The sequence below is a fragment of the Salvia splendens genome, chromosome 2 (assembly GCF_004379255.2).
Source record: "Salvia splendens isolate huo1 chromosome 2, SspV2, whole genome shotgun sequence".
NCBI lineage: Eukaryota > Viridiplantae > Streptophyta > Magnoliopsida > Lamiales > Lamiaceae > Salvia > Salvia splendens.
This window is the reverse complement of record NC_056033.1, coordinates 15015271-15042720: the sequence shown is the minus strand read 5'-3', so window position 1 is coordinate 15042720 and position 27450 is coordinate 15015271. Positions and strand designations below refer to the sequence as shown.

Sequence of the window (27450 nt, the reverse complement as noted above, 5' to 3'; positions counted from 1 at the left end):
TTGGGGTTATACTGGTTCTGTCCTTGGTTCTGATTTTGGCCCCCGTCTCCCCATCGAAAGTTTGGATGATCCCTCCATGGTGCATCCCGTTGTCTACCCTGTATCCAATGCCCACTGGAATTGAAGTACCCCGCAGCATTGACCTGTTCTATATTCACGTAGTCACTAGGCTGTTCATAGTTCGGTCCTTGATTTCCCTGTTCTGCACCTTTGTAATTCCCAGCTGGGGGAGGTGGTGGGGTGCTCTTCTCGATCGCACTCAGAAGTGACTTCTTCAGCTCATCCATCTTCAAGTCCATTTTCTGCTCCAGTTTATTTTCCTGATCAGTAGACAAGACAACAGCAGCCCGCTCTCGGTTGTATCCTTCCCTTGAATGGTCATACTCTTTCTTTGCATTCAGTAGCTTCCTTAGGACTCTCTTCGCTTCGCTGACCCGTAATTGTGTGAAGCTTCCTCCTGACGATGAATTTGCTAGATCCTTGGTTACCGCGTTCATACCTTCGTAGAAAGTATGATGCACTTCAATGTCCGCCATGCGATGGTTGGGACATGATTCCAAAAGACCCATGTATCTTGCCCAATAATCGCTCAAAGGTTCATCATATCCTTGCTTCACATTAGTTATTTCCCTTTTCAGCGCGCTTGTCTTTGATGACGGGAAAAACTCGCCTAGGAATGCTGATTTGAAATCGGCCCAAGTCTCAATGGAGTTGGGGGGCAGGCGCATGAACCAGGTGTTGGCTTCCCCCTTGAGCACAAATGGCAAGGCCTTCAACCTATAATCATCCTCATTCGCTCCTGCTGGTCTCCTCTGCGCCCTACAAATTTTACAAAACTCATGCAGAAACTCATACGACCCTTCATAGCTCTTCCCACAGTATGTAGGCAGAATCGCGATCACATGAGGCTTCACATCGCAGGCGGTTTGCCCTGGAGTGACGACTATGGCTTGCGATGGTTCTCCCTCGGTATGCGCGTTAAGGGTACCGATCTCTGGATCCTCATCTCCGTTGGCGGCCATCAGAACTGGAATGCCTTCCAACAGTGGTATCTCCTCTGGTATTGGTCCTTCTATGTTGTATTGCTCTTCGTCGCTACTCGAACCTAAGTCAGATAAAGCCGTCGACAACCCGGATCGAGTGGTTACGAGTATCGATCCTCGCTGAAGTATCTTCGGCCTCCACTGGTCAGGAGCCGAACTGCTTCTCATAAACTGAAAAGAAAAGGAAAAAAAAAGAAAGGTTATGCACAATATATACACCGAAGTATCACTCACAGTAATTGCAAATAACGCTATCCATCCCCGGCAACGGCGCCATTTGAAAGGACCTAAGGTGCGGAGGTGTCGTTCAAGCAAGGATATATCCTACTGATCAGGATAGAAATCCTAACTAACCTAGACCTTGGTTTCAAAGATTCCTCAACCCACTTCTACTGATCAGTATAGTGGTGGTAAGGGTCGAATCCCACAGAGATGGTGCGTTCTTAAACTACCGCGGTGACAATCGGAAGATTTGGTTAGCTACCACGCTGGGTTGAGTTTCTACCTAGGCTGGAACTTAAAGGAGGTGTTCTACTGGTCAGACGGTAAGGAAAACATTTGGAATGTAACTGTGTACGTGGAATGGGGAGACAATTTTGTAACAGAAAATATTTGGAAGGTACGGGTTTCTATTTCGGGCTAAACAGAATATTCAGAGTGTAGTGGAAGTTTTGTGACTGGGCTGACAGGGCTTAACTAAAAGTGAAGGACAAAAGCAAAAGCATCTTGAAAAGTAAGTGGTCCCCTCCAATTGAAATAGGCATCATCTTCTTCAACAAACACTTCCAAAATTCAGATAACAATTCCAGATTCAACACGGAAAAACTCAGATTAACAGCTTACAAACACAGATCCAAAACTAAGAAATCAAATCCGAAATCAAACACTGAAACTGGACTTCTGCATACTGGTCAACATGAAAGAACGATTCAGAAATTAAAACTAAGCTTTGCATGCAACGACCTACTTTCCGATCAAACAGTACTTGTTTATCTATCCTAAAGAAATTTGTTACGTAAACGGAATTGAGAGAATCAGCACTTTAAACACCGAGAAACGTTAGATCTAAGCTAACTAGGCAAGGGAATAAAGAAACACCACAATAACCGAAACGGAAATCAACTTCATAGCATAAACACGTTCGGATCTTCAACAAAGTATTTCAAAAGCAGAAAATATCCCAAGGTAAACAAGATCCAACGTAAGGAAAGCGAGAAATTTAAAACTACGAAAGCAATGTAAAAGTGTTTTGCCACTCCGGGCGATGAGACTCTAAACTACGATCTTGCTGGCTGGAATGGACGATGACTGGAATTCTGGGAACATCTGAACGTCAAGTGATCATGGCTACGGCGAGGCAAGAAGTGGGACACGGCTGAAAGACTGAAACTACCGAGAGAACTTTCTACCTAAAGATGGTGTGTTGAATGAGTGAATCTAGTCTCCTCTCCAATTTGGCTTCCTTTTATAGGGAGGCTACCCTTGATTTTAGGGTAAATCCTCGTTGCAATTTGACTTCTTTGCCCTTAATTGTGGGTAATCCGTCCCAGCTATCCGTCTTCTCCATCTCAAGCCGTTTTAGCAAGAATACTGATCAGTATGAGATCATGCTGGCGCCTTCTTCACCTGAACATTCCGAGACTTCCCTACTGGCTAGAATGCTTAACCTGCACACTTTAAACAACTGTTTTGCAAATATAATCAATTAAGCACATCATACTGACCCGTAACCAAGGCCTAGAATACGACTTATCATGTCCTCAAGTATGAAAGAAAAGAAAAAGAAAAGAGGCAAGTTTCAAGCATGGTTCTTATTCAAAAGAGTCATGAAACAAAAAAAAAACTTGTAAAAGAACTAAAAGGGAAAAGCACATAAGTTAACTAAACACATAGACATATAGAAAGAAGAGATAGAACTGGTTTATATTGTTTGGTGATCGTCCCCACAAGCTTAAGGTCAATCCAATTTGTCTACAGTCTTAGATTCATTTCCCTCCTCTCTTTTTCCTGATCATGTTTGTCCATTTGTCAAGATAGCTTCTATCCTTCCAACTGTTGGATTCACTCAGTCACTCAATCCTCACCAGAATTATTAGGACCATTCATTCATTCATTTTGCCATACCATTGATGCCTTGAAATCATCAACTTAGGACAGTTTCTTAAGGTCTTTGATCAGGTTGTAACGGGGCCAACATGGTGTTATGTGAGATAAGGTGGAAATCCTAAGGGTTCTAAGTTCATAACTGATAACAAACTCAAAAAAATCTGTGAACATGTGAACTTAGAGAAAGAACCAGGACAACCTCCTTGCTTATTCTGACTGTTTCCTATATATTTTTTTCTTCTTAGCCATTCTAGCTTTATACACCCCTTATCTCTCTCTTTTTCTTTTTTTCTGGACCAGATTCTATGATTCCTGCCATTTTTTTTATTTCTAAGGATGAGAGAACAATGATTAACGTTGCCCCATACAGGTATGCCCGCTATCAAAAGGATGAAATAGAGAGGCAAGTTAAGGACATGTTGGAAATAGGGTTAATTCGACCCAGTCTCAGTCCATTCTCATCACCAGCACTCATAGTCAAGAAAAAAGATGGCTCCTGGCGATTCTGCGTCGATTACTGAGCCCTCCATGATGCCACAGTGAAGGATAGATTTCCTATAACTACCATCGATGATATGCTCGACGAGCTGCACGGTGCTAAGTACTTCAGCAAAATGGATCTGCGGGCCGGATTTCACCAAATAAGAATGGATGCAACTGATATCTCGAAAACAATATTTCGAGTACACAATGGGCATTATGAGTACATGGTGATGCCCTTCGGATTATGTAATGCTCCATTTGAAAGTCTTTTTCGCTTCGCTTCTACTACTCGGTCGTCTCTTGTTCTTCAACTCTTGTCATCTGGAGTTGTTCAAGACAAATAGTCAAACTGATCCGGCTGGCCATGTGTATGCCTTCCCCTGCAGATGCGAGTGAGTGGATCCATTGAAAATCCAGACTGATCAGATTGATTCAGATTCAACTTGAGTGAGAGCTCGAAGCGCTTTCAAAACCTTAACCCACAATACTATTAACTGATATAGGGAAGTAAGGATCGATCCCACAGAGAAGATGTGTTTAACATTGTTTACATACACGTTGGGGTTGGCTGCGGCCACGCTTTACTACGGTGGGTTAAGTTAACTACTGGACTTGAGAAATTAAAACTACTAAACTGATCAACTCATGAAACCTTAACTAGTCTACTTGATCAACTGACTGAACTTTCTAGAATTAGACAAACAAAATAAACGGGGACTGTCAGCCCTTGCAAAGTGTACGATAAAGTAAAAAAACTTTTTAATGACTTTATCTTCCTTACCAAATCAACATGAAAAAAACAGAGCAAGAACAGTTTCGAAAAGCTACGGAGAACTAAACATCATAACAGCTCATAGAATTGAATCTACTCCTAAGATCTAAACTGTGACTGCGTAAACAAGAAACTAACCCATAATAACACAGAATTGAAAAATAAACACACAAATCTAAACATCCTTAGGAAACTCAGACATAAAACATCATATCTGATTCAATCAAAACACAACGAAACATTCTTAGCTAAAACATAAGTCGGAAAATAGAAATCAAAAGCAGATCAGAAGTATCATGTAGGAAAACAGAACGCATTACTGGATATGAAAACATAACTTCAGATTTACTGAATCAAAAACATCGAGAGTCAATAACATCAACAGTAAGCTGAAAAACTAACAAGGAAAGCAATAGATTGTTTCATCGCTTCCTCTCGAAGCGGAATAACAAGAACAGAACGATACCAGTGCAGAAAACTGCCACTAAACTAAACTAGAAAGGACCAAGTGTGTGTGTGCAATGGAAGTCAAGTAACATGAAGTGAAAAGAGCTCCAATTTCACCCTCTCGAAGAGAGCTAAATTCCTTACGATATTCTAATTACGCGCCTGTGAGACCCCCTCCTTAGAACGTCCGAACCCTCGATTCTTGTGTTGGGCTTCCTTTACATAGAGAGGCGTAGGGCTCTGATCTCTAGGGTACCATCCTCTCTGAAATGTCGTTCTTGCCCTTCACATTTGGTGGTGGGGTCTTTAGCTTTTTCTCCCATGCGGAAACTCCTGCTGGCTCCACTTGATTCTGACTTGATCAACTCAATGCCGCAGTTTTTGACTTCTTTCCTTGATCCGTTCATCCGCCCCGCTGATTTGCTCATTAACAATGAATATGACGGTTTTCACACACATCTGGCTCAAAATTGGCTGTTGGTTTACAGAATTTGATGTAGTTTTTTGATAAAAAGCATGCATGAAACGAGCCTCATCATCCATCGACATTTCAAGCCGCCGTGAACAACTTATTTCGTAAGTATTTATGAAAAAAATTCCTTGTATTTTTCGACGACATTCTTGTCTATATCAACGATTGGAAGGACCATCTACAACATTTGGAAATTTTGTTTTACATCCTTCAAAAGAATCAATTTCATTGAAATATTCCAAATGTACTTTCGGCCAAACAGAGCTTGAGTACTTAGGCCACTATATATCGGAGTAGGGAGTTCGTGTTGATGATCGCAAAATTGAGGCCATGTTAACTTGGCCAGTACCTAGGAACATCACCCATCTCCACGGCTTCTTGGGACTAACAGGATATTACCGAAGATTTGTTCGGGACAATGGAAAAATTGCAAGCCCGCTCACCAAGCTTCTCAGAAAAGAAACCTTGAGGCGGAAGAAGCCTTCAAAAAATTGAAAGAAGCCATGACTACAACTCCAGTTTTAGCACTACCAAATTTTGGCGAAGAGTTCATTGTTGAGACTGATGCTTGCGGATACGGTATCGGGGTAGTTTTAATGTAGGGAAAGAGGCCTAACGCATACTTGAGCAAAGGGCTAAGCGAGAAGTAGAGGATGCGATCAACATATGAGAAAGAGATGTTGGCAATCTTGGAAGCCGTTCGAGTATGGCACCCCTATCTTTTGGGAAGACATTTCAAGATAATCACTGATCAGTGAAGCCTGCAATATCTTTTAGAGTAGAAAATTTCAACTCCCGAACAGCAGAAATGGCTTATAAAACTCCTTGGATATGACTACGAGATCACTTACCGTCCAGGAAAGGAAAATGGCACAGCTAACAACTTATCACGACGTGAGGACATGGCTAAACTATCAGCTATCTCGGTTCCCCAGACCAGCCTATGGTCCGAAATTCGCCGAATTTCGATAAAGGATGAAGAGCATTGCCAATTGATGAAGGGTGTGGACAAAGGGGTAATCATTGATTCTCAACTGACTATCAGTCGGGGATACCTTCTAAGAGAGGGCAAGGTGGTGGTATCGAAGAACGAAGAACTCAGGCGCATGATCATTAGCGAATTCCATGACTCGAGCATTGGGGGTCATTCTGGGGTTTTACGCACTTACAGTCGACTTACCCAAGTATTCTATTGGCGAGGAATTTAGGAAGTTGTACTAAGATATGTACAGCAATGAGACATATGCCAACGCAATAAGACGGACACTCGTATGCTGAGTGGGCTGTTGGAGCCGCTCAAAATTCCTAATGTAATCTGGACTGACATATCCATGGATTTCGTTGAAGAGCTGCCACAATCAGCTGGAAAGGATGTGGTGATGGTGGTCGTTGATCGCTTATCTAAATATAGCCACTTTATTGCACTCTCACATCCCTTTACTGCTAAAAGTGTGGCTGAAGCTTTCATTCGACAAGTGGTAAGATTGCACGGTGTACCCCAGTCTATCGTCTCTGATCGCGTTAAAATATTCATGAGTCTCTTTTGGCAAGAATTGTTTCGCCAAATGGGGACTAAGTTGTGCATGAGTAGCGCATATCACCCTGAGACGGACGGACAAACTTAAGTGACCAACCGGAGTCTAGAACAATACCTACGATGCTTCATCGCTAGTAGGCCTCGATAGGCCTCGATTGTGGGAGAACTATGTAGCATGGGATGAATTTTGGTATAATACCACCTTCCACCGTGCCATCAAGATGACTCCATTCGAAGCTATCTACGGGCGGCCGCCTCCGGTTGTCGTACCATATAAAACAGGCTCCTCACTAGTGCAGAGGTTGATGTGGTGTTACGCGCTAGAGATGAGGTGCTCAAGGAATTAAAGGTAAATCTTGAACTCGCAAGGCAACAACAGAAAGTGCAGGCCGATAAGGGACGAAGAGCGGAGGAATTTGAAGTAGGAGATTGGGTGTATCTTCGACTATGACCTTATCACCAACAGAATATATTCTGCCGAGCACATCAGAAGCTTGCTAGTAAGTTTTATGGGCCGTTCAAAATATTGCGGCGGATTGGGTCGGTGGCATATGAGCTAGAACTTCCTCAAACTAGCCGCATACATCCGATGTTCCATGTCTCACTGCTCCAACGACGAATGGGTAACAAGGTGGTGCAGGCCACTCCTCTTCCACCACTGTCTAAGCAGGGACGTCCTATCATTGAGCCTGAAGAGATCTTAGCTGCCCGTTCCATCTTGCGTAATGGTAAGGACCAAGAACAAGTTCTGGTTAAGTGGTGTCATTTATCCGCTGAGGATGCTACTTGGGAGACTGTTGCAGAGTTGCGGAGTAGGTTCCCTCAAATCCTACTTGGGGACAAGTCAGTTCTTGAAGACAGGAGGGATGATGAGTCTCAAAAACTCTCTACCAAACTTAAGCCAATTCCAAATGAGGAGGCCCTTCGTCGAGGCACTCAGGTGAGGAAACCATCATGGAAGTTAAGAGGGGCTGCATGAGAAGATGCCCGAGTCGGTCCAAGAGTCGCCAATCAAATGAAGAGTCTCTTTCTTTGAAGCAATGCATCTCTTCATTTGAACCATTGCGTCTCTTTCTTTTCTACTACTATTTAAACCGATGTAGTTTCCTTTGAAAGGAAAAGAAATATTTATTTAATTAGTAGCTAGTTTGCTCAACTTTACTTGTTTACTTCAATTGATTAAACTGAATTGCTTTGGTTCCAACAGATCATTATATATTTATTTTCTCTAAACTGATTCTGATAAATGTAAAATAATGAATTAAAGTTTATTGGCATCAACTTTGTTTAGTCCAGTCATATGGATGCTTGTGGACTAACAAGGATTTATGCAAATAGATCATATAAACAAAATTTTAAAAGTTTGTTGTATCATATGCTGAGAACAAAACTTGCCTATTTGTGAATGCAGAGTTCATTATCAACGAGCATGATAAGTGTGTTTACATTAAGAAAACAGATACTCCATCCGTCCATGAAAATTTGTCACATACTTCCATTTCGTTTCATCCCATAAAATTTGTCATATTTAACTTTTTTACCATTTTTGGTAGCGGACCTCACATTCCACTAACTCATTCTTACCCACATTTTATTATAAAACTAGGGGCGCACTATGGTCAATAATTGAAATTCTGTTGAAAATCAAAGCAAATCTATGCCCTTGGATCCTTAGATTTGATGGTTGTGATAAGCTATATTATTAGACTGAGATGCTACATTATTAGTCAAGCTACATTATTAGATAAAAATACTACATTATTTTACTAAAATAGTACATTATTAGCTAATTTATATTATTAGACTAATAATCTACATAATTAGATGACACATGCCATTTATCTAACGGTTACATCACAAGATCCAATGACTGAGATTTGCTTTGATTTTTGACAGAATTTCACTTATTAATCTGATCACGTCCCTATAAAACTAATATTTAAACGTAAGACTCACATTCCACTAATTTTTGCAATCCATTTTCATTACATTTTTTAAAATTCGTATCCGGTCAATATATGACAAAATTTTAGGGACGTAGGGAGTAACACATTTGTTATTGCATATCTCAATAGACGGTATGTTGATTATAAGCATTAATAGCGATATTGTAATGAAACGTAAAAACAAGTTGAAGACGACATGAAAAATATGAGTCTAGCTCATGTGAATCTCGAAATTGAGATTGTAATAGATCTTGAGGGAACTATTTTGGCAAAACTCAACTACATTGAGAAATTACAAAACAAGTTCCACACATTTAAGTACGAGTTAGCTAAGACTCCAATAAAATTCAAATTATTGACAACTGATGGCATGGTCTTTGGCTTTCAACCATTGAGGCCATTGGCCTTTCAGTTGGTTGTCATCGCCATTAGGTATTGATGTGACTTGATGACGATGCATTCCAAGTATCCCAATTGTAAACATGTATGCATCATGAGCTTTGGAAGAGAACACCACACATCTAGATGCATTCTCTCTCTCAAAGCTCATCTTTCGTCTTTTGTGCCTCGTTTATTTCTTTAGAGCATTGTTTTATCGATTATTGGATTCGTGAGTTTGAAATACTTCTACACGTTAAGACGAAATCATTTATCTCTAGGGATAATACATCAATTCGAGAGCATTAGCTGATGCATAATTTCTCGTGAGCAGAAAGATAACTTTTCTCGACTCAACTTATAATTGATTTATTTTGTTTTCATTGTATTTTTTATTATATTATGTTTGTATTTTAGTTTCCTCACATTTTTTATGAGAGAAAACACATGCTTAGGCCTACATCAGCAAGCGAGCTACTGTTCGACAATCAAAATGTCCAACAAAAAAGCACAAGAAAAAACACAACTAAAGCAAAGAACTATCCCAACATCAACACAGAGAGAGCACAACATAGAGAGACACTTAAGATTTAAGCTACTGAGACAAAGCTCCAATGATCAAGACACGGGCAAGCACAAAAAGAAAGGTCGGCGTCGAGATTTTGGATTCTCTCCAAACTCTTACTTCATTCCACTCGTCATTCATTTGTTTAAATCCCAAATCACGTCTGACGAAATAAGATGCCATGAAATTGTAATCACCATTTGTGGGGACCTAATGTCTGCCTATTTTTGCGTTTCCACCTTTTCTACACCCTCCGTCCCACAATAATTGTCACTCTTTTCCATTTCGGTCCGTCCCACAATTATTGTCACGCTTCATTTTTATCATATTTGGTAAGTAAGTCTCACATTCCACTAACTCACTTCACTCACATTTTACCATAAAAAGTGGGTCTCACATTTCACTAACTTTTCCAACCAACTTTTCTTTACATTTCTTAAAACTCATGCCCATAATAAGAGTGACAATTATTGTGGGCCGGAGGGAGTATCTTTTTCAAATAAAGTTTTTATTGAGAGGAAATTGTACCATCCATACAAAAAATTTCACCAATGTTTCAATTGAATACAAAATTTTTTAAATTATCATAAATCACACAAAATGTTACAAATAGAGTTTCAAGTTAATATATTCTGTTTCATTCTCTAACACCCCGTTAGTTTTTTCACTATCTATTATCCTATTACATATTTTATGCCATAACATAATACTACTAATATTTAAGCAAATGTTACAATATGACAGCAAGTGATATACAAACAATTCAAAAGGCAATGCATTTTCTCTTCAGCCGTGGAAGAGAAATTATGGCAGAATCTACAAGAATGAGCAAAGTAGCCACAAGGCCATTGATACCAGCTTCCACGAGGTCGCCGAAGGTTTCTCCAAATGGATGAAGGAAATGAGGGAGGCGAATGTAGGAGAGAGAGAGAGAGGAAAGAAGCTTATATGTTTTGGTATTTCACTAATTTCACAAGGGATCCTCTCCAATCCTTTATTGCATAAAAACGAAGTTTCTCAAGGCGTGGAATGTGTGAGTTCCAAGAATTTATTAAGCTTCTGAAGAAGATATTCCTATTCCTATTATCATAACTCCGATGGGACTCTAGTTTATCCATAAACTTAGACTTCCAACTTCTCAAGCAATTGCTACCTATTTCTTTATGTTGGTGATATCCAAGTTCAGTTCGGCTCAGCTGAAGGAGATCACAATCATGAATTTGTATGGGTCGTGAGGGATGAAAGGTACGTGTAGAGGCCTAATCATAAGGGGGTGGGTCCCGCAAATGGTAATTCTGCTTTATTTTCAGACTTATATGTGAATATGTAGACTATACAAAGAAATCGACTCAATAATCATCAATTGTTTGTGTGATAGTATTAAGAAATAAAGTATATATATATGTATAATTTGCTTCTCAAGAATTAATTAATAATCAAATAATTAGACGTGCATGACTTTTTTCAATTTAATTTAGTGTTCACCATTATACCTAATTTTGTTTGATGATTTTGGCATGAAGATGTTGAATATACAATGCAATCGACTTAATGATCATTAATCGAATTAATTAAAATAATTAGACGTGCATGACTTTTTTCAATTTAATTTAGTTTTCACCATTATACCTAATTTTGTTTGATGATTTTGGCATGAAGATGTTGAATATACAATGCAATCGACTTAATGATCATTAATCGATTTTATCGAATTGGTACTGAGAAATTAAGTACTACTACTATATAACACATGTAGTCTTTCTTATAATTTAAAATCGGATGATTTTTTTAAATTAAAAGAATTAGACGCAAATGATTATTATCAATTTAATTTGCTTTTCACTATTATATATCATACTATCTAATATCATTTCATAAATTTTTTGCGAATATTTAGAGTATATAATGAAATCAACTTCATGATAGTCAATTAATTGGGTAATACCAGTATTGTGAAATGGAGTATACATACATGTAGTCATCTTTACAATGCACAATCATCATATTTATTCTTTTAAAAATAATTGGATGTGAATGAATATTATTATTTTAATTTATTTTTTTGCTAGTACTCTTTCCGTTCATGAAAAATAGAGCATATTTGCCATTTTTGGTTGTTCACGAAAAATAGAGCACATTTAAAAAATGAAAGTTTTCAACAACTTCTCTCTTACTTTTTTCCCTCCTCTCTTACTAATAACACGGACCTCACATTCCACTAACACTACTTCTCTCTTACTATTTTCCATTTTCTCTTACTAATAATATGGACCCCACATTCCACTAACACTACTTCTCTCTTACTTTTTTCCCTTCTCTCTTACTAATAATATGAACCTCAGAGCATCTCCAATGCACGGATGTCCCATTCGGACATCCACTAGGACTTCCAAAAACACCTCCTGCCACGTCACTGGGACTTTCCATCCCACTGCCACGTCACTAGGACATCCCCTTCACAATCCGCCCTTCCCATCGCCCTTCCCACTAGGACTTCCCGCAATAAAAAAATCCCAATTATTTATAAACGTAACGGAATTATAATTTTGACACGGAATACGGGAAAATTGCGAATGCTTCATTAAAAAAAATTAAATAAAAAAAACAAAAAAAATTACATAATAAAAAAGAAAAAAAATTACATAATAAAAATAACATAATACGGGAAAATTTAGACTCGGCTCACTCCGCGTTGTCCTCGTCGCCCGTGCAGCCCTTGCCCTCGCCCGTGCCGCCGTCACCCTCGCCCTTGCCGCCCCCGTCGTCCCCGCCGCTAATCTCGACCCCATCATCTCCAATGGGTGGCATCCCCAAATCGTGCCGACATCCATTGATGACATCCTTCAACATCCTTTTGTACACAGGATCTGTCGTGCTATGCCACCTATGCATGGTCCGGACCAAACTAGTTGTTATCTGCGCGCGGGTGAGACGATCGTACTCTTCTGGGGGAGCAGGGGCCTCTGATTGGACCTCGAACGACCCGCTACCGTTGTTGCTTCCCGTAGCCTTCCGCTGCGCAGCCTTTTGCCCAATCGGGCGACGACGCCGGCGGGAGTCTGATTGAGGTAGCGGGGACACTTCCTCGGCTTCCGGGAGCTCGTGCGAACCAGCACTGCTGCTGTATTCACCGGAAGTGTTGATCTTCGTCCGCTTCTGCCAGCCCGATTCGACACCCCCACAAAACTTTTGGGAATCCTTCACCACGAGATAGGCCTCCCACTGGTCGAAATCTTTGAACTTCAAGGATCTGTCGGGGTACTGCTCCAAGGCACGGTTCTTCACATCCTCCTCGGACATACCGCTAGTTGCCTAGCAGAGATTGTTTTGGTAGAGGCCGGCAAATCGACTAAGCTTAGGCCTCAACCGCTCCCACTGTTTCCGGCATTGTTCGGGCACGCGACACTTCACCTCAGCCGGTTTGTGTGTGAGGTAGGCTTCAGCGACGCGATGCCACAGTCTGTCAATATGCTGGTTAGCACCGACATAGGGATCCTCGACTATTGAAACCCAAGCCTTCGAAAGCGCGACGTTTTCCCACACGCTCCAGACCGTCCTCTTTCCCGTCTCCTCATCATCCTCCTCCTCAGCCACCGTTCGCAAGGAAGAGCCCGTGGCTTTCCCCTTGCCCTTGCCCCTGCCACGGCCCTTGCCCCTGCCCCTTGCCGCTGTCCTCACATCATCGGGAGTCTCCCTAACTGGAGATAGCCCAACTCCTCAAAAGAGAAAGTATCCACGCCGGTGAACTGAGTCTCCGGAACAAAACTTGAGGGGGTATCAGTAGACAACATATCGATAACCGGCCGATAGACATCGTCCGCTAGTGGTTCAGGGACCCTGCCACCCCCTCCCCCAGGCATGGTCTGCATCATCCCCGTCATCATCCCACCCATCCCCATCATATTTGGGGTCATGCCCCCCATCCCCATCCCCATCATATTTGGGGTCATGCCCCCCATCCCCGCTGCCCTGGGCATCATACCACCCATACCAACCATCCCACCCATCCAATTGTACATATTGCAGTAAGGGGACATCATACCACCCATCCCACCCATCCCACCCATACCACCCATCCCCGACATTGTCGGAACCGTTGTCGCATTTCCGCTAGAATTTCCCTCCAGTTCGGCGGGAAACGTCAGAGTCTGCGACTCTCTCGTGGCGGGGGAGTTCCTGTCGTTCTCCATTAAGTAGAAATGAAATTTGTAGTAAAAGAAGTGAGAAACTTGTTAACACAAGTGGTGCGAATGAAAACGAGCCGTATATATAGAGTTTAAAAAAAAATTTAAATACCGGATGTCCGACTCGGACGTCTGACCCACGCCACAATGGCAGACGTCCGCCCGCCCGTCGCCCGCACGTCCGAGGACATCCGACGTCCTTACGGGACGTCCGTATCCGAGTTGAAACGCCACAATGGCGGACGTCCCGGTCGCCCGTCGCGGATGTCCGACCGGACGTCCGCCATTGGAGATGCTCTCACATTCCACTAATACTACTTCTCTCTTACATTTTTCATTTCTCTCTTACTTTACCAATTACACATTAAAACCCGTGCAATTCACAATGTGTCTTATTTTTCGTGGACGGAGGGAGTATAATATATCATAGAGTATATAATTTCATTTCATGCTCTTTGCGTGAAAACGTAGAGTATACAACTAAATCGACTAATTAATAATCATCAATTAGTTGATAAAATAATGGAAAATTAAGTACATACGTAGTCATTTTTATAATTTACAATCTTAAGATTTATTTAAAAAATTAAATGATTGGCGGCGAATGACTATTGTCAATTTAATTTGTTTTTTTCATTATCATGGAGTATATCATATCTAAGTTCATTTCATGGTTTTTGCGTGAAGAAGATGTAGAGTATAAAATGAAACCGAAAATAAAGTATAAAATATAATTTCATGGGTTGGCGGGTTAAACGGGTTCGCCCGAACGGGTTGTGGATCGGCCCGACGGGTTGCATCTTTTAATTAAAAAATATTAAATATTAGGGGTTTTTTGTATTTTTGAATTTCATATAACACAATCATTAGTCTTTTTCAATCTTCTTCCTACATTTTTTTACTCGATCTCACACTATCAACTTTCAAGTTCCACCCCGACTCATTATTCCATCGTCGCATCATCTGTCACTATTGTCTTACCACCATCTAAGCCAATCAAGACAAAATTAAGAACTAACACATCAAAATCTTAATATATTTATCATTTTAATAATAATTCATGTAGGATATGATTTTTAGTTTCCATTAAGAATTAACTATGAACAATGCTAATATAATAACACGAACACAAGCTTTAATTAAAATTGATTGATTTTATTTTGATTTATCTTTGCTTATGTTGTAGTTGATTGAGATGAAAAGCTTCTCTCCAACTATTACTGAAGAATATTATGAAAATTTGGAAGACTTTATGTGATTCTAAAACTAAGAATAAAAATATAACTAAATTTTAAATTTATTTTATAGAGGAAAATTTTGATACAAGATATTATTTTTGAAAGTTTTTAAGCTGAATAGAATGGTGGGTTAGCCCGAAACCCGGTTGGTTAGGATTAGGGTTGAGAATTTATGACCTGAAAAATTCATAACCTGAATAGCCCGACAACCCAAGTGGGATGACCGAACCCGAACGGATTAGCACGGTTGACAAAGGGCATACTTCATTTAATTTTATTAATATTTATGAATTCAAATCTAATATTATGTGTTATTTCTTTTAGTTTTAATTTATATAAAAATACAATTTGCATATAAATAGATAATAAGGAAAACATACCATTACATTTTTTAGAATATACTTTTATAGGGTGTATTAGGGTCCTCACATCTCTTTAGTCTTAAGCTTCAAACAGATCACAGCCTTTGGATCCTTGAATTGGATGGTTGTGATCAAAATATCCGCGCTACATTATTAGACTATAATGTTACATTATTAGTCGGTGTACATTATTTGAATGAAAATCTACATTATTATACTACAATGTTACATTATTAATCGGTGTACATTATTAGAATGAAAATCTGCATTATTAAATGACACGTGTCATTAATCTAACCGTTAGATGAAAAAATTGTGGGGATGTGATTCGGTTGAATGTTTGGACAATATTTACATGTTGAACTTGAATACATCCCTACTTTTATATATTTATATATAATGAAAAAATATTATATACTACATGATTTTTATATATCATAGAATGCCAAATTTCTTTAAAGTTGTAGTATAAATACTCCCTCCGTCCCACAAGAATATACATTCTTTCCTTTTTAGTCAGTCCTACAAGAATATGAACTTTCTAATTTTAGAAATTATTTTCTCTCTAATGAGGTGAGACCCATTCTCCACTAACAATACTTTAATTACTTTTTCTCTCCACATTTCTATTACTGTACCAATTTTGCATTAAAACCCGAGTCGAACCCAAAGTGTATATTCTTTGGGAACAGAGGGAGTAATATTATCAAGAGACTAAAAGTTTAAAAGATTATTTACAATAATATATAACACTGAAAAATAATTTATCTATTGGTTATTAACAATAAACTACATATAATGCTATTATTATAAATATTTATATGGACATATAATAATAACAAAAGTCAATAAGCTCATATTAGTTGCGTATATGCATCAAGTATTTTTTTTCCCATATATCTGATAGGATAAACCTCCTATCGGGTTGATCGACATCCGTAGATCGGCGATCGATAAATATCTGTCGCGGGTGAGTGCCCGTCGAGCAAGACGGGTCTCTCACTTTGGAGAAGAGAATGAATGATAATATTGATATTCTTGATTGATTTCTCAAATGATTACAATAACTCCTATTTATAATGCTAATAATAACTTAATGAATAAGAAAACAAAGATATGGAAAAGATATGTAAATCCTAATTTATCTAATTAACAATGCTCTTATCAACTCCCTCACGGTTGAAATCCACCTTGTCCTCAAGGTGGAAACTCGACAACCAAATCTGGTGCTGTGCGCGGAACGTCTTCCGTCGGGCAGCGGCTCAACTTTGGTTCGAGATGGTGGAATGCATAAATAGTTGCTGTGCGCGGGTGGATTCCCGTCGGGCAGCGCCATAGCTATGGTTTGATCGGTGTGGCTAGTTGCTGTGCGCGGTGGATTCCCGTCGGGCAGCGACATAGCTTTGATTCGAACGGTGTTTTGGAGGGTGAGATCGTGGTGAAAGCACCAATTTGATAGGATAAACCTCCTATCGGGTTGATCGGCGTCCGTAGATCGGCGATTGATAAATATCTGTCGCGGGCGAGTGCCCGTCGAGCAAGACGGGTCTCTCACTTTGGAGAAGAGAATGAACGATAATATTGATATTCTTGATTGATTTCTCAAATGATTACAATAAATCCTATTTATAATGCTAATAATAACTTAATGAACAAGAAAACAAAGATATGGAAAAGATATGTAAATCCTAATTTATCTAATTAACAATGCTCGTATCAACTCCCCCACGGTTGAAATCCACCTTGTCCTCAAGGTGGGAGCTCGACAACCAAATCTGGTGCTGTGCGCGGAACGTCTTCCGTCGGGCAGCGGCTCAACTTTGGTTCGAGATGGTGGAATGCATAAATAGTTGCTGTGCGCGGGTGGATTCCCGTCGGGCAGCGCCATAGCTATGGTTCGATCGGTGTGGCTAGTTGCTGTGCGCGGTGGATTCCCGTCGGGCAGCGACATAGCTTTGATTCGAACGGTGTTTTGGAGGGTGAGATCGTGGTGAAAGCACCAATTTGATAGGATAAACCTCCTATCGGGTTGATCGGCGTCCGTAGATCGGCGATTGATAAATATCTGTCGCGGGCGAGTGCCCGTCGAGCAAGACGGGTCTCTCACTTTGGAGAAGAGAATGAACGATAATATTGATCGTTATTCTTGATTGATTTCTCAAATGATTACAATAACTCCTATTTATAATGTTAATAATAACTTAATGAACAAGAAAACAAAGATATAGAAAAGATATGTAAATCCTAATTTATCTAATTAACAATGCTCGTATCAATATCACTCCATAACCTGAGTGGGCACACAATAGTGCTCCCTCTATTCTTTTAAAATATGAACTTTTGGAATGGATAAATTTTTGTGTTCAATTAGTAAACTAAGTGAAATAAAAGAAAAGGTGTCGAATGTCAATGGATAGTGATGTTGACGTTATTAGTAGTATAAAATACTTAGTACTACTAAATTTGAAAGTAATTAGTAGTATAAAATACTTAGTAATTTTAAGAAACGAACTAAAATGAAAAATATTCTATTTTTAAGGACGAAGAAAGTAATAAACTTGCAATTCAAATGTATTACTTAAAAAGTATGGCTTCTACACATTTACTAAGCCCAAAATTGAGCTTAATCAAGTAGGAGTATTATATTAGATGCAAATATCAACTTGAAGCGAAAGAGTGAGAAGAGTTGACTGGAAAAAGAAGAGGGGTGAAACCAAAGTCGATGCATCAATCAACGCACTGCTGTAAGTTTGAAATTGGAAGTTGCCAACTTCTCAAGAGCTTCATCTTTATTCAGAACTCTAACTTGAACAAGAAGGTCTAGTTGTTCTCCATGTAAATCCTCTTGTTTCTCTAATATCTCTTTAGCTAACACCACCACCGATTCATTGCAAAAGTCCAATACAATTGACCTGAGTGTTTCTATTTCTCCAATTTCTAAAAAGAGAGAGACTGTTTAAGGGATGGTGGGAAGTTGATCTTCAGCATTCCAATATCAGTGGAGTTAGCAGACAATCAACAACAAGGATTCCAGTTTAGTAAAACAGTGAAGACCGCTCAGATATTTCACTATATCAATTAGCTGCCCATCGTATATCATAATCAATGTCTTGATATTGGGAATTCTTTTAACAACATCTTCACTTACATTGAAATTTTTCACTCCTAAGAGCACTTCTAGATTCTCCATGACGATAATATCATCCCCGTCCACGCTCGGAGGATCCGGGAGATGCATTCTCCAAGATTCACACCCGAGATGCCGAAGTTTATACCTTTTCCAGATTTCAGTTGGTGCAATCAAAACATGCCCACAACGTATAATTAGAGTATCTAGATTCCAAAGCAGATTGATGGAAGAAGGAATTACAAACTTCTCATGAATTGCAAAAGCATGGTATCGTGAGTTCATCAACTCAAACATATTAACTTGTGAATACTCCTCTTCACTTAGCACATCATACGCGTATGCGATATCCTCAAAAATCTAGAATTTGGGAATTGACTAACTTCTTTATAACCACATAGTACTAGATAAGAACGAGCATGGGTCATATATTCCAAGGCATCCTTGATTTTTTGCTTTGAAGTGCTTCTAGGAATAATAATACGTGGTTGGCTAATTACTCCTTCACGACTTTCTTCCCTCAAGACATAAAAAAACCTCTGTTTCTGAGCTTCTTTCATAGATAGATCTCTTAGTAAATCATGAATTTTGTAGGATATTACATTCCCAAGTATCCTCGACTTATGAACTAGAATGAGATTCCTATCCACTAGTTCTTCCAAGTACTGTTTGGCGATTGTTCTCAAGCTTTTGTTGTCTATTGGTTTAAGAAATCCTTCACAAATCCATAATTGGACGATTCTTGACGCAAGAATTTCCTCGTCTTCCTCAAACACTCCCATATACAGAAAACACGGCTTTAGATACGCAGGCAGGTGGTTATAGCTCAGTTTCAATATACTCAAGCAATAACCATCATCCTCCAAATTCACTATTGAGCTTAAGTTTTCCTCAATGTGCTCCCAATATTCTAACGTAAGTTCAGATTTAGCCATTAGACCCCCTATCACAACAATAGACAAAGGAAGTCCATTACACTTTTCCACCATTTTCTTTCCAATAGTCTCCAGTTGAGTAGGAAAGCTTTGTTCCCCAAATACAATTTTGGTGAACAAAGTCCAACTATTAACCTCGTCTAGAAATCCAATCTTAACGAGGCTATCAGACAAGTGAGCAAATAAGTTTGACACTCTAGTTGTCACTATTATTCGACTCCCATTATTGTATTCAGGAAAGAAAAACTTCATCTTTCCCAGACCTCTATGCTCCACATATCATCCATTACAACTAGATACCTCTTACGTGATAAATGTTTGTAAAGTATTTCTCCTAAGTCTTTTTTTTCCCTCTCATTGCTCAAGTCCACTCCAGCTTGATCGAGTACATGCTTAAGAGTTTCTCCTATATTATGATCTTGAGAAATGGTAGCCCACACACAGAAATCAAAATGCTCCTTAATAAGATCGTGTTCAAACGCACCTTTTGCAAGAGTGGTTTTGCCGATGCCACCCATCCCTACAATAGGGATGATTTGGCGACTGGAACGTCCATCGGTAAGCCTATCCAAGAGCTCAAGCAGCACATCATCAAATCCTACTATGAGATTGTTCTTCTCAGTGGAATTGGATCTTAAACCAACATCATCAGAACCCGAGTTTCCATGCTGAACTACCTTCTCCCTCATAATCCCAGCCACCTCATTCTTTATCAAATCAATTTCTTCTATCACATTTTGCAGATCTTGATACAAGTGGATGCAACTGATTTGTTCAACAACACCATCATCAGTTGCTGCTGCAGAAAGCTGAATGGTGTCAATTATGTAGGATTCAATCACATCTGCAGCTGTATCACTTGCATCTGCAATGCGAATTAGGGATGTCTTATAGAGATGGCAATTAATTTCAAAAATAGAACATGTATCAAATTTGATTTCAACTAAATCAACAATTAATAAAATCCTAAAATACGTACGTATCATATCTAATAAACACCAATAGATAAATAATTTGCAATATTTATACAAAAATCTACTCACCCATAATGCGAATCTCCAATGGATCTGCTTCTTCGCTATACTCATAAGGTGACTTGTAGCCTTCGAGAAATTCCTGCAAGAAGATAACTATTTGTTTAAGAGATTCTACTTGTTGTTTGTCGAAAGAAATCGGAGGGGAAGGATGAGTCTCAATATCAACTATGATACGCATAAGAGAAACAAGAGCTGCATAAGCAGCCATCGTAATTCTATGAATAATGCACAAATTAAACACAATGTGAATTGAAATGATCAGATGAACATGGTATTTCAACACCACAGCTTTTTATGAAATACGAAGGAAGAAACAAAGAAAGAGAGTGAGAGAGAGAGAGAAATTACAGGCAATAATTATGAAGTAGAATGTGATTTCGGCGAAGGCGCTACGCTATAGGAGGACAGCCGACTCCCACCGCCGCTCCCCTTCTCGCACAGCTGTTTCACCGCCGCGCCGCCCGCGTCCGTCCCGTTTCCACGCAATAGGGCGTCGCGGCCCTCGCCCCACCCATTCTTCCTCAGCCGCGTCCTCACCCCCTTCTCGCCGAACGCCCTCCCACCCCCGATTTTTTGTCCACTTCGGGGCGAACGTCCCTCCCACTATAAGCCGCCCCGTCGTCGCCCCCACCAGGGCTATAGCCGCGCCGGCATTATAGTGGATGCTTATAAGAGCGTCCACTATGGAGTGGACGCGGCGGACACCGCGAAGGGGGCGGTAGGCGCGGCTATTATAGTGGGGGGTGTCCGCCGCAAGGGTGGACGCGGCTGGTGGGGGGGAGGGCGGCGGACGAGGCTTCGCCGCGAGTGGGGCGAGGACGCGGCGGTGGGTGCATAGACGCGGCTATTATAGTGGCGGATATCCGCCGCGGCTATAGCCGGATTTTTTGAATTTTTTCTTCTATATAAATACCACTCTCCCTCCTCCCCCACTCCCATTTTCACAAAATTCATACACCCACTTTCTACAAAAACACTCTCTACAAAATGCACCGAGGAGACGACGAATCACCCGACACTGAGGAATCGGGATATGACAGCAATCCATCTCAGCCGTCGGCCCATCATTCGCCGCCATCGAGAGTCGACTGGGGTTGGTTGATAATGCGCCTGGGGATACCGCGGCCGGCAGCAGCGAGAGAGGAGGAGGAGGAGGAGAAGAAGAAGAAGACGAGGAAGCAGACTCCGACACCGAGTAGACGGTGCCAGAGTTTTACAGTTGTATTTTATTTTAATTATTCGTTGTATAATTTTACCGGTTTGCAATACAACGAATATTCGGCCCTAATTACCTCGTATTCTAGTTATTTACACTGCGATTATTTAAATTACACTTGATTGAAACTAAAAAATATTTAAAAATGAAAATTGATTATAAAATTTGGGGGCTATTAGAGTTGTCACTATAGTGGCAGAAATAGAATTTTGGGGCTATGGACAACAAAATTGGGGCTATGGACAAAAACTGGGGCGGGGCTATTGGGCGTGTCCGCCTTATAGTGGACACCCTAAGAATGTGATTTCTGCAAGATATTTTCATGAGCACTAGCTCTAACTTTTATTAGCACTACAAATTTATTAGTGTTGCTACAGTGTGGGCCTTCCGCAACAGATCCACCAAGTGTAAACACAATAATTAAGTAACAAAAAAAGAAGGTTGTCATCAAATTTTTTTTATTCACTCTTTCGTATAGGAACAAATCCACCAAGTGTGAACACAATAATTAAGTAACAAATCCGCTAGCAAAGTTCAGTTGGTTCTGAAAGGGCAGATTTGTATGAATTGCCAAGGATCAAATCTCACTACTGTCATGCAGTTGCAATACCTCTCAGGGTGGGCTTCTGGCAGGCAGTGGGTTAAGCCCTCCCCCTTAACGGGGCACACTGCGCACCCTGATTTAACACCCTTTATAATACTGTCACATCAAGATATGAAGGGCTCTTAGGATTGTGGTTTCAACCGTTTTGTATTAATAATTAAGAAAGAAAATAAAGATTTTTTTCATCAAATCTTTTATTCACTCTTTCTTATAGAAAAATGGCAGGGTCTTAATATGTAATTTGTAAAATAAAAAAATGAGAAAAATAGATGACACTGTTTAGTGGATGATGGAACTAAATGATAAAGTAAAGAAAGAGAAAAAGGCTGTTATAAAAGGATATAGAATATTTCTACGGGCGAGATGAAAAATGAAATATGATCTATTTCTATGGACTGAAGTATTATAAGTTACATCTTCCATCTCTTAATATGTGTCTCACTTTGACACGACACGAATTTTACGAAACATAATAGAAAGTGGTTGAAAAAGTTAGTGAAATATGAGTTCTACTTTTATATATTCTCTCCGTCCCACAATAGGATTCACATTTGATGTGGGCACATATTTTAAGAAATTTAAAAAATAGTGAGTTGGAAAAAGTTAGTGGAATATGAGGTCCACTTTTTTATATTCATTTTAAAATAACAGAATGTGAAGAAGTGAATAAATAGAATGTGAGACCTACATATCATTTATGGTAAAAGTGAAATGTGACTCTTTTTGTGGGACGGATCGAAACAGCAAAATGTGGCTCTTATTGTGGGATGGAGGGAGTATTAGTTTTGTAATAAAATGTTAGAAAAAAATAAGTTACTAGACTATGGGGTCCACTATCAAAAGTTTAAAAATAAAGTGAGATAATTAATATGGAACGAATCAAAATGAAAATTGAAACATATAGTGGGGACATAGGGAGTACTAAATACTACTCCCTCTGTCCCATTAAAAATGGAAAATACATATTTAAAACTCTCCGTCCTTGATAAATAATCTGCTCATTCGTTATTAGGAGTTCCGATTTGCTATTTTAATTCGTCCATGATTACGAGTGTTAGTTTACTTTTATTATAAATGATATGTTGACTTTATATTCCACTAACTCACTTCACTCACATTTTTATTATAAAACTAATATATAAAAATGGATCTCCTAATGACGGACGGAAGGAATACGAACTTTTGATGGGGTACGAGTTTGAATGTATACTTACTCCGATCCATAGTAGTTAAGTCATTTTGTTATTTTGATACGTTTCATAATAGTGGAATTATTTCCCTTTTTAATAAAAATCAACACATTTCTTCTCACTTACTTTTTCATTCTCTTACTTTGGCATAAATATAACTCCTACGCAGCCTTGCACTCCATTTTGGGTGGAGCATAGAGTGGTACTTTTGGGGATTAAATTATACATTAAGGTGGCATGTCGATTAATATGTTGAGAAAATAATATCGAAATATAATGTGTAAAAAGTCAAAATAAACTTGAGAGGATAAATTATTTATAGGGGTGGAGATGGATCGAAATGTTAAAATATGACTCTTATTGTAGAACGAAGGGAGTATTTTTTTCAAACGTGCAGGCGTGTAAATACTTATTTGGGTTATCTCCATTTTCTGAAGTCCACGTTCATCAATACATCGATTATCCGTTCAGTAATGAGAGTTTATTTTTTCAACTTTTGTTCATTTGTCTTAGGGGTGTGCATTCGGGTTTCGGTTTGGTTTTTCACCCAAACCGAACCGAACCCAAAAAACTGAATTTAGGCTAAAACTAAAACCGAAACCGAAAACCGAAAACCGAAAAATCGAAATCCGAAAAATTGAAAACTGAACTAAAAAAACCAAAGTAAAACTGAAAAACTGAAATGATGAAAAACCGAAAAACCAAACTGCAATCATACAATTTTACACAACATTTATCAAAGAAATCATCAATTTTACACAACATTCGTGTAACTGAAATGATGAAATCATAGCATTTTACATTACGGTGAACATACAATTCCTAATTTTCTATCAAACAACAATCATACAATTTTACATTACAATGAACATTCAATTTCATCAAATACAAAAACATAAATACATACACAAAAATTATATCAGATAGAGTTTATCTTCTTCTCGAGGCGTGTCGTGGATGGGTGTAAGGCTGGAGACGATGGCGTGAATCCAGAGCTGAAGGCCTCGAGGAGCGACAGCGTTGAGGGGCGACGGCGTGGGTGGAAGAGTGGAGGAGTGACGGTCGGCTGGAGCTGTTGTGGGTCTTCCGGAGGCGACGACAACCGGCGTGGATGGCTGGATGCTGGAGGGCGGGTGGATCAGCGCGCCGGCCGCCCACTTCCAAAAATTTTTTTCTGAAAATTATACCTATAAATACCACTCCTCCACCCCCCATTTTACACTCTTTTCACACACTCTCCATTCATTCACTATCTACATTTTCACTCTCTAAAAATGCACGGTGGACACGACGACTCACCCAGCTCGGACGAATTGAGATATGGCGGCAATTTTTTTCCAGCCGTCGGGATATGGCGGCTCTCCGTCCCATCCGTGGAGTTGGAGTCAATCTCTCCCTCCGTGGGGATCAAGTCCAACCCCTCCTCCATCTCAGCCGTGGAGGTCTTCTCTGTTGAAAACGTGAGAAATTTGAAGAGCTTTAAGTTTTTCATTTTCTAAGTCTTTTGACTTTTCACTTTTAGGGTAACCTCCAAAATGTTTATGAGGTTCCTTAATGCCAAGACTTCTCATATGGTCACTCCTATCCTATAAATAGGTGTGGATTTGAGAGATGGAAAACACACCAACAAATCATTCTCTATTCTCTCTAGCTCTCAAGCATTCTAGTTCGCATCATTAGGAGCACTGCATTACTCAGTTCTCGCCTCCAATTCAAGTTCGTCGGTGCCTACGAGTTTGAGGTGCTTCAACTCGGTAGGAGGAAAGTCGTTTTATCTTTGAGGACGTTGGGCCAATCCGTGAGCACTAGCCGAGGCGTATCTCGTCTTGCGGAGAGAGGGATACCTCGACTCGACTTAAAGAAGACTATAGTTTACATCTTGTTCCTTTTATTGTATTTACTTTGTTTTATTTACCTTCTAGTTTTTGGTTCTTTTGTAATAGCAAGAGTTTGCCCATGTAAAAGGCTACAATATTTCCAACAATCGCAAGATGAGATATTGTACTCTTGCTAAAATCATGTCGATGCGCTATGGAGTGGTTAATTCATTGAGATCTATTCTCTTGAGAATGGTATTTATCGTTTGTTATCTGACAAGCAAGACCAATTTAGACTTGGTAGTAGTAATTGGGATGAATAGGTTATTGAATATACCAATGCACATATGGTTCAATATAATTGTGTACTTATTAATGGAAACAATATTGTGCAAATTATTTGAACGTGTTGTTATAAACAACAAAGATCACGAGGTGGTCGCAATGGTCTCGAACGTGGACCATGGTAATAATCCAAATGAATGGTTTGTTGATACTGGTGCCACATGTCATGTGTGCTCCAAGAAAAGCATTTTTTCTACTTACAAATCTGTTGGAGGTAGAAAAGTACGTATGGGAAACCAAGCCTCTTCTAAGGTGGTTGGTGTGTGTAATGTGTTCCTAAAATTAGGATCAGGAAAGGTTCTTACCCTTAAGGATGTGCTGCATGTCTCAGACATCCGAAATAATTTGGTGCCAGGCTCACTTCTAGTAAATCATGAATTTTCACTAGAATTTGAGTGTGAAAAGGTTATATTGACCAAGTATGAAAAGTTCATAGGTGAAGGTCACCTAGTGAATGGACTTTTTGAGCTGAATGTTACGGTCATTCACCGTGGAAAAGGAATAAGCAATAAGGAAGATGGCACATCCACTTATTTGGTTGAAAGCTCTGATTTATGTCATAATAGACTGGGACATGTAAATCTAAATGCTATAAAAAGATTAGTGAATCTTGATTTACTAAAAGTTCACGAGTTTAACTCACAAAAGAAATGTGAAGTCTGTGTTGAAGAAAAAATGACCAAGCTACCGTTTCGCTGGTAGAACAGAGCACAAAATCTCTAGAATTAATTCATACAGTCGTATGTGATTTAAAATTTGTGCAAACTAGAGGTGGTAAAAAGTACTTCATCACATTTATAGATGATTGCACAAGGTATTGTTATCTTTACTTATTAAGAAGTAAATATGAGGCAATTGAAGCGTTTAAAGACTTCAAAAATGAAGCCGAAAATCAACTTAATTGTCAAATTAAGTGTGTTCGAAGTGATAGAGGTGGTGAGTATGTAGCCCCGTTTGCAGAGTTACGTCATGCAAGTGGTATAATTCACCAAACAACGGCTCCATATTCTCCCCAGTCAAATGAAGTTGCTAAACAAAAAAATCGAACACTTAAAGAGATGATGGATGCCCTGTTGATTAATTCTGGTTTATCCCAGAACATATGGGGGGGAGGTTGTGTTAACTGCGAATCATATCCTGAACAAAATTCCACTAAATATAGGGATGTGACTCCTTATGAGTTGTGGAAAGGCAAGAAACCTTCGTATTCATACCTCAAAGTGTGGGGGTGCTTAGCGAAGGTAGAAGTGCCTCATCCGAAACAAGTTGCAATTGGCCCTAAAACAGTCGATTGCATCTTTATTGGCCATGCACTTAATAGTAGTGCATATCGTTTCCTAGTCCATAGGTCAGTTGTGCCTGGCGTGGCTGAAGGAACAACAATTGAGTCAAGAAATGCTATTGATAAGTCGTATTCTAGGCCTAGGTTACTGGTCAGTATGATGTACGTAATTGAATTATATCTGCAAAAACTAGTTGCTTAAGCGTGCAGGGTAAGCATTCTAGCCAGTAGGCAGAGTTTCAGACACTTCAAGTGAAAAGGGCGTCAGGACGATTACGTACTGACCAGTATACATGCAAATATGGCTCGAGATGGAGAAGGAGGATAGCTGGGACTGCTCAATCACAATTAAGGGCAAAGAAGT

The 27450-nt window shown here is 39.5% G+C and overlaps 1 protein-coding gene across 3 annotated transcripts; it reads right to left on the bottom strand.

Annotated features, from left to right (window-relative positions):
- Positions 1-18083: 18083 nt before the first annotated feature.
- Positions 18084-21175, bottom strand: LOC121761782 (putative late blight resistance protein homolog R1A-10). 3 transcript variants are annotated; one of them, XM_042157466.1, is made up of 3 exons: positions 20981-21175; positions 20639-20711; positions 18084-20460 (listed from the first exon to the last, which is right to left on the bottom strand). In XM_042157466.1, the coding sequence occupies exons 2-3, from the start codon at positions 20640-20642 to the stop codon at positions 19844-19846; spliced, it is 621 nt and encodes a 206-aa protein (XP_042013400.1). In that variant the 5' UTR covers positions 20643-20711; positions 20981-21175; the 3' UTR covers positions 18084-19843. The 3 variants fall into 2 exon arrangements, with proteins under 3 accessions (XP_042013400.1, XP_042013388.1, XP_042013393.1); XM_042157454.1 differs by lacking the exon at positions 20981-21175 and having other exon boundaries at positions 20639-20920.
- Between the last annotated feature and the right edge of the window lie 6275 nt (positions 21176-27450).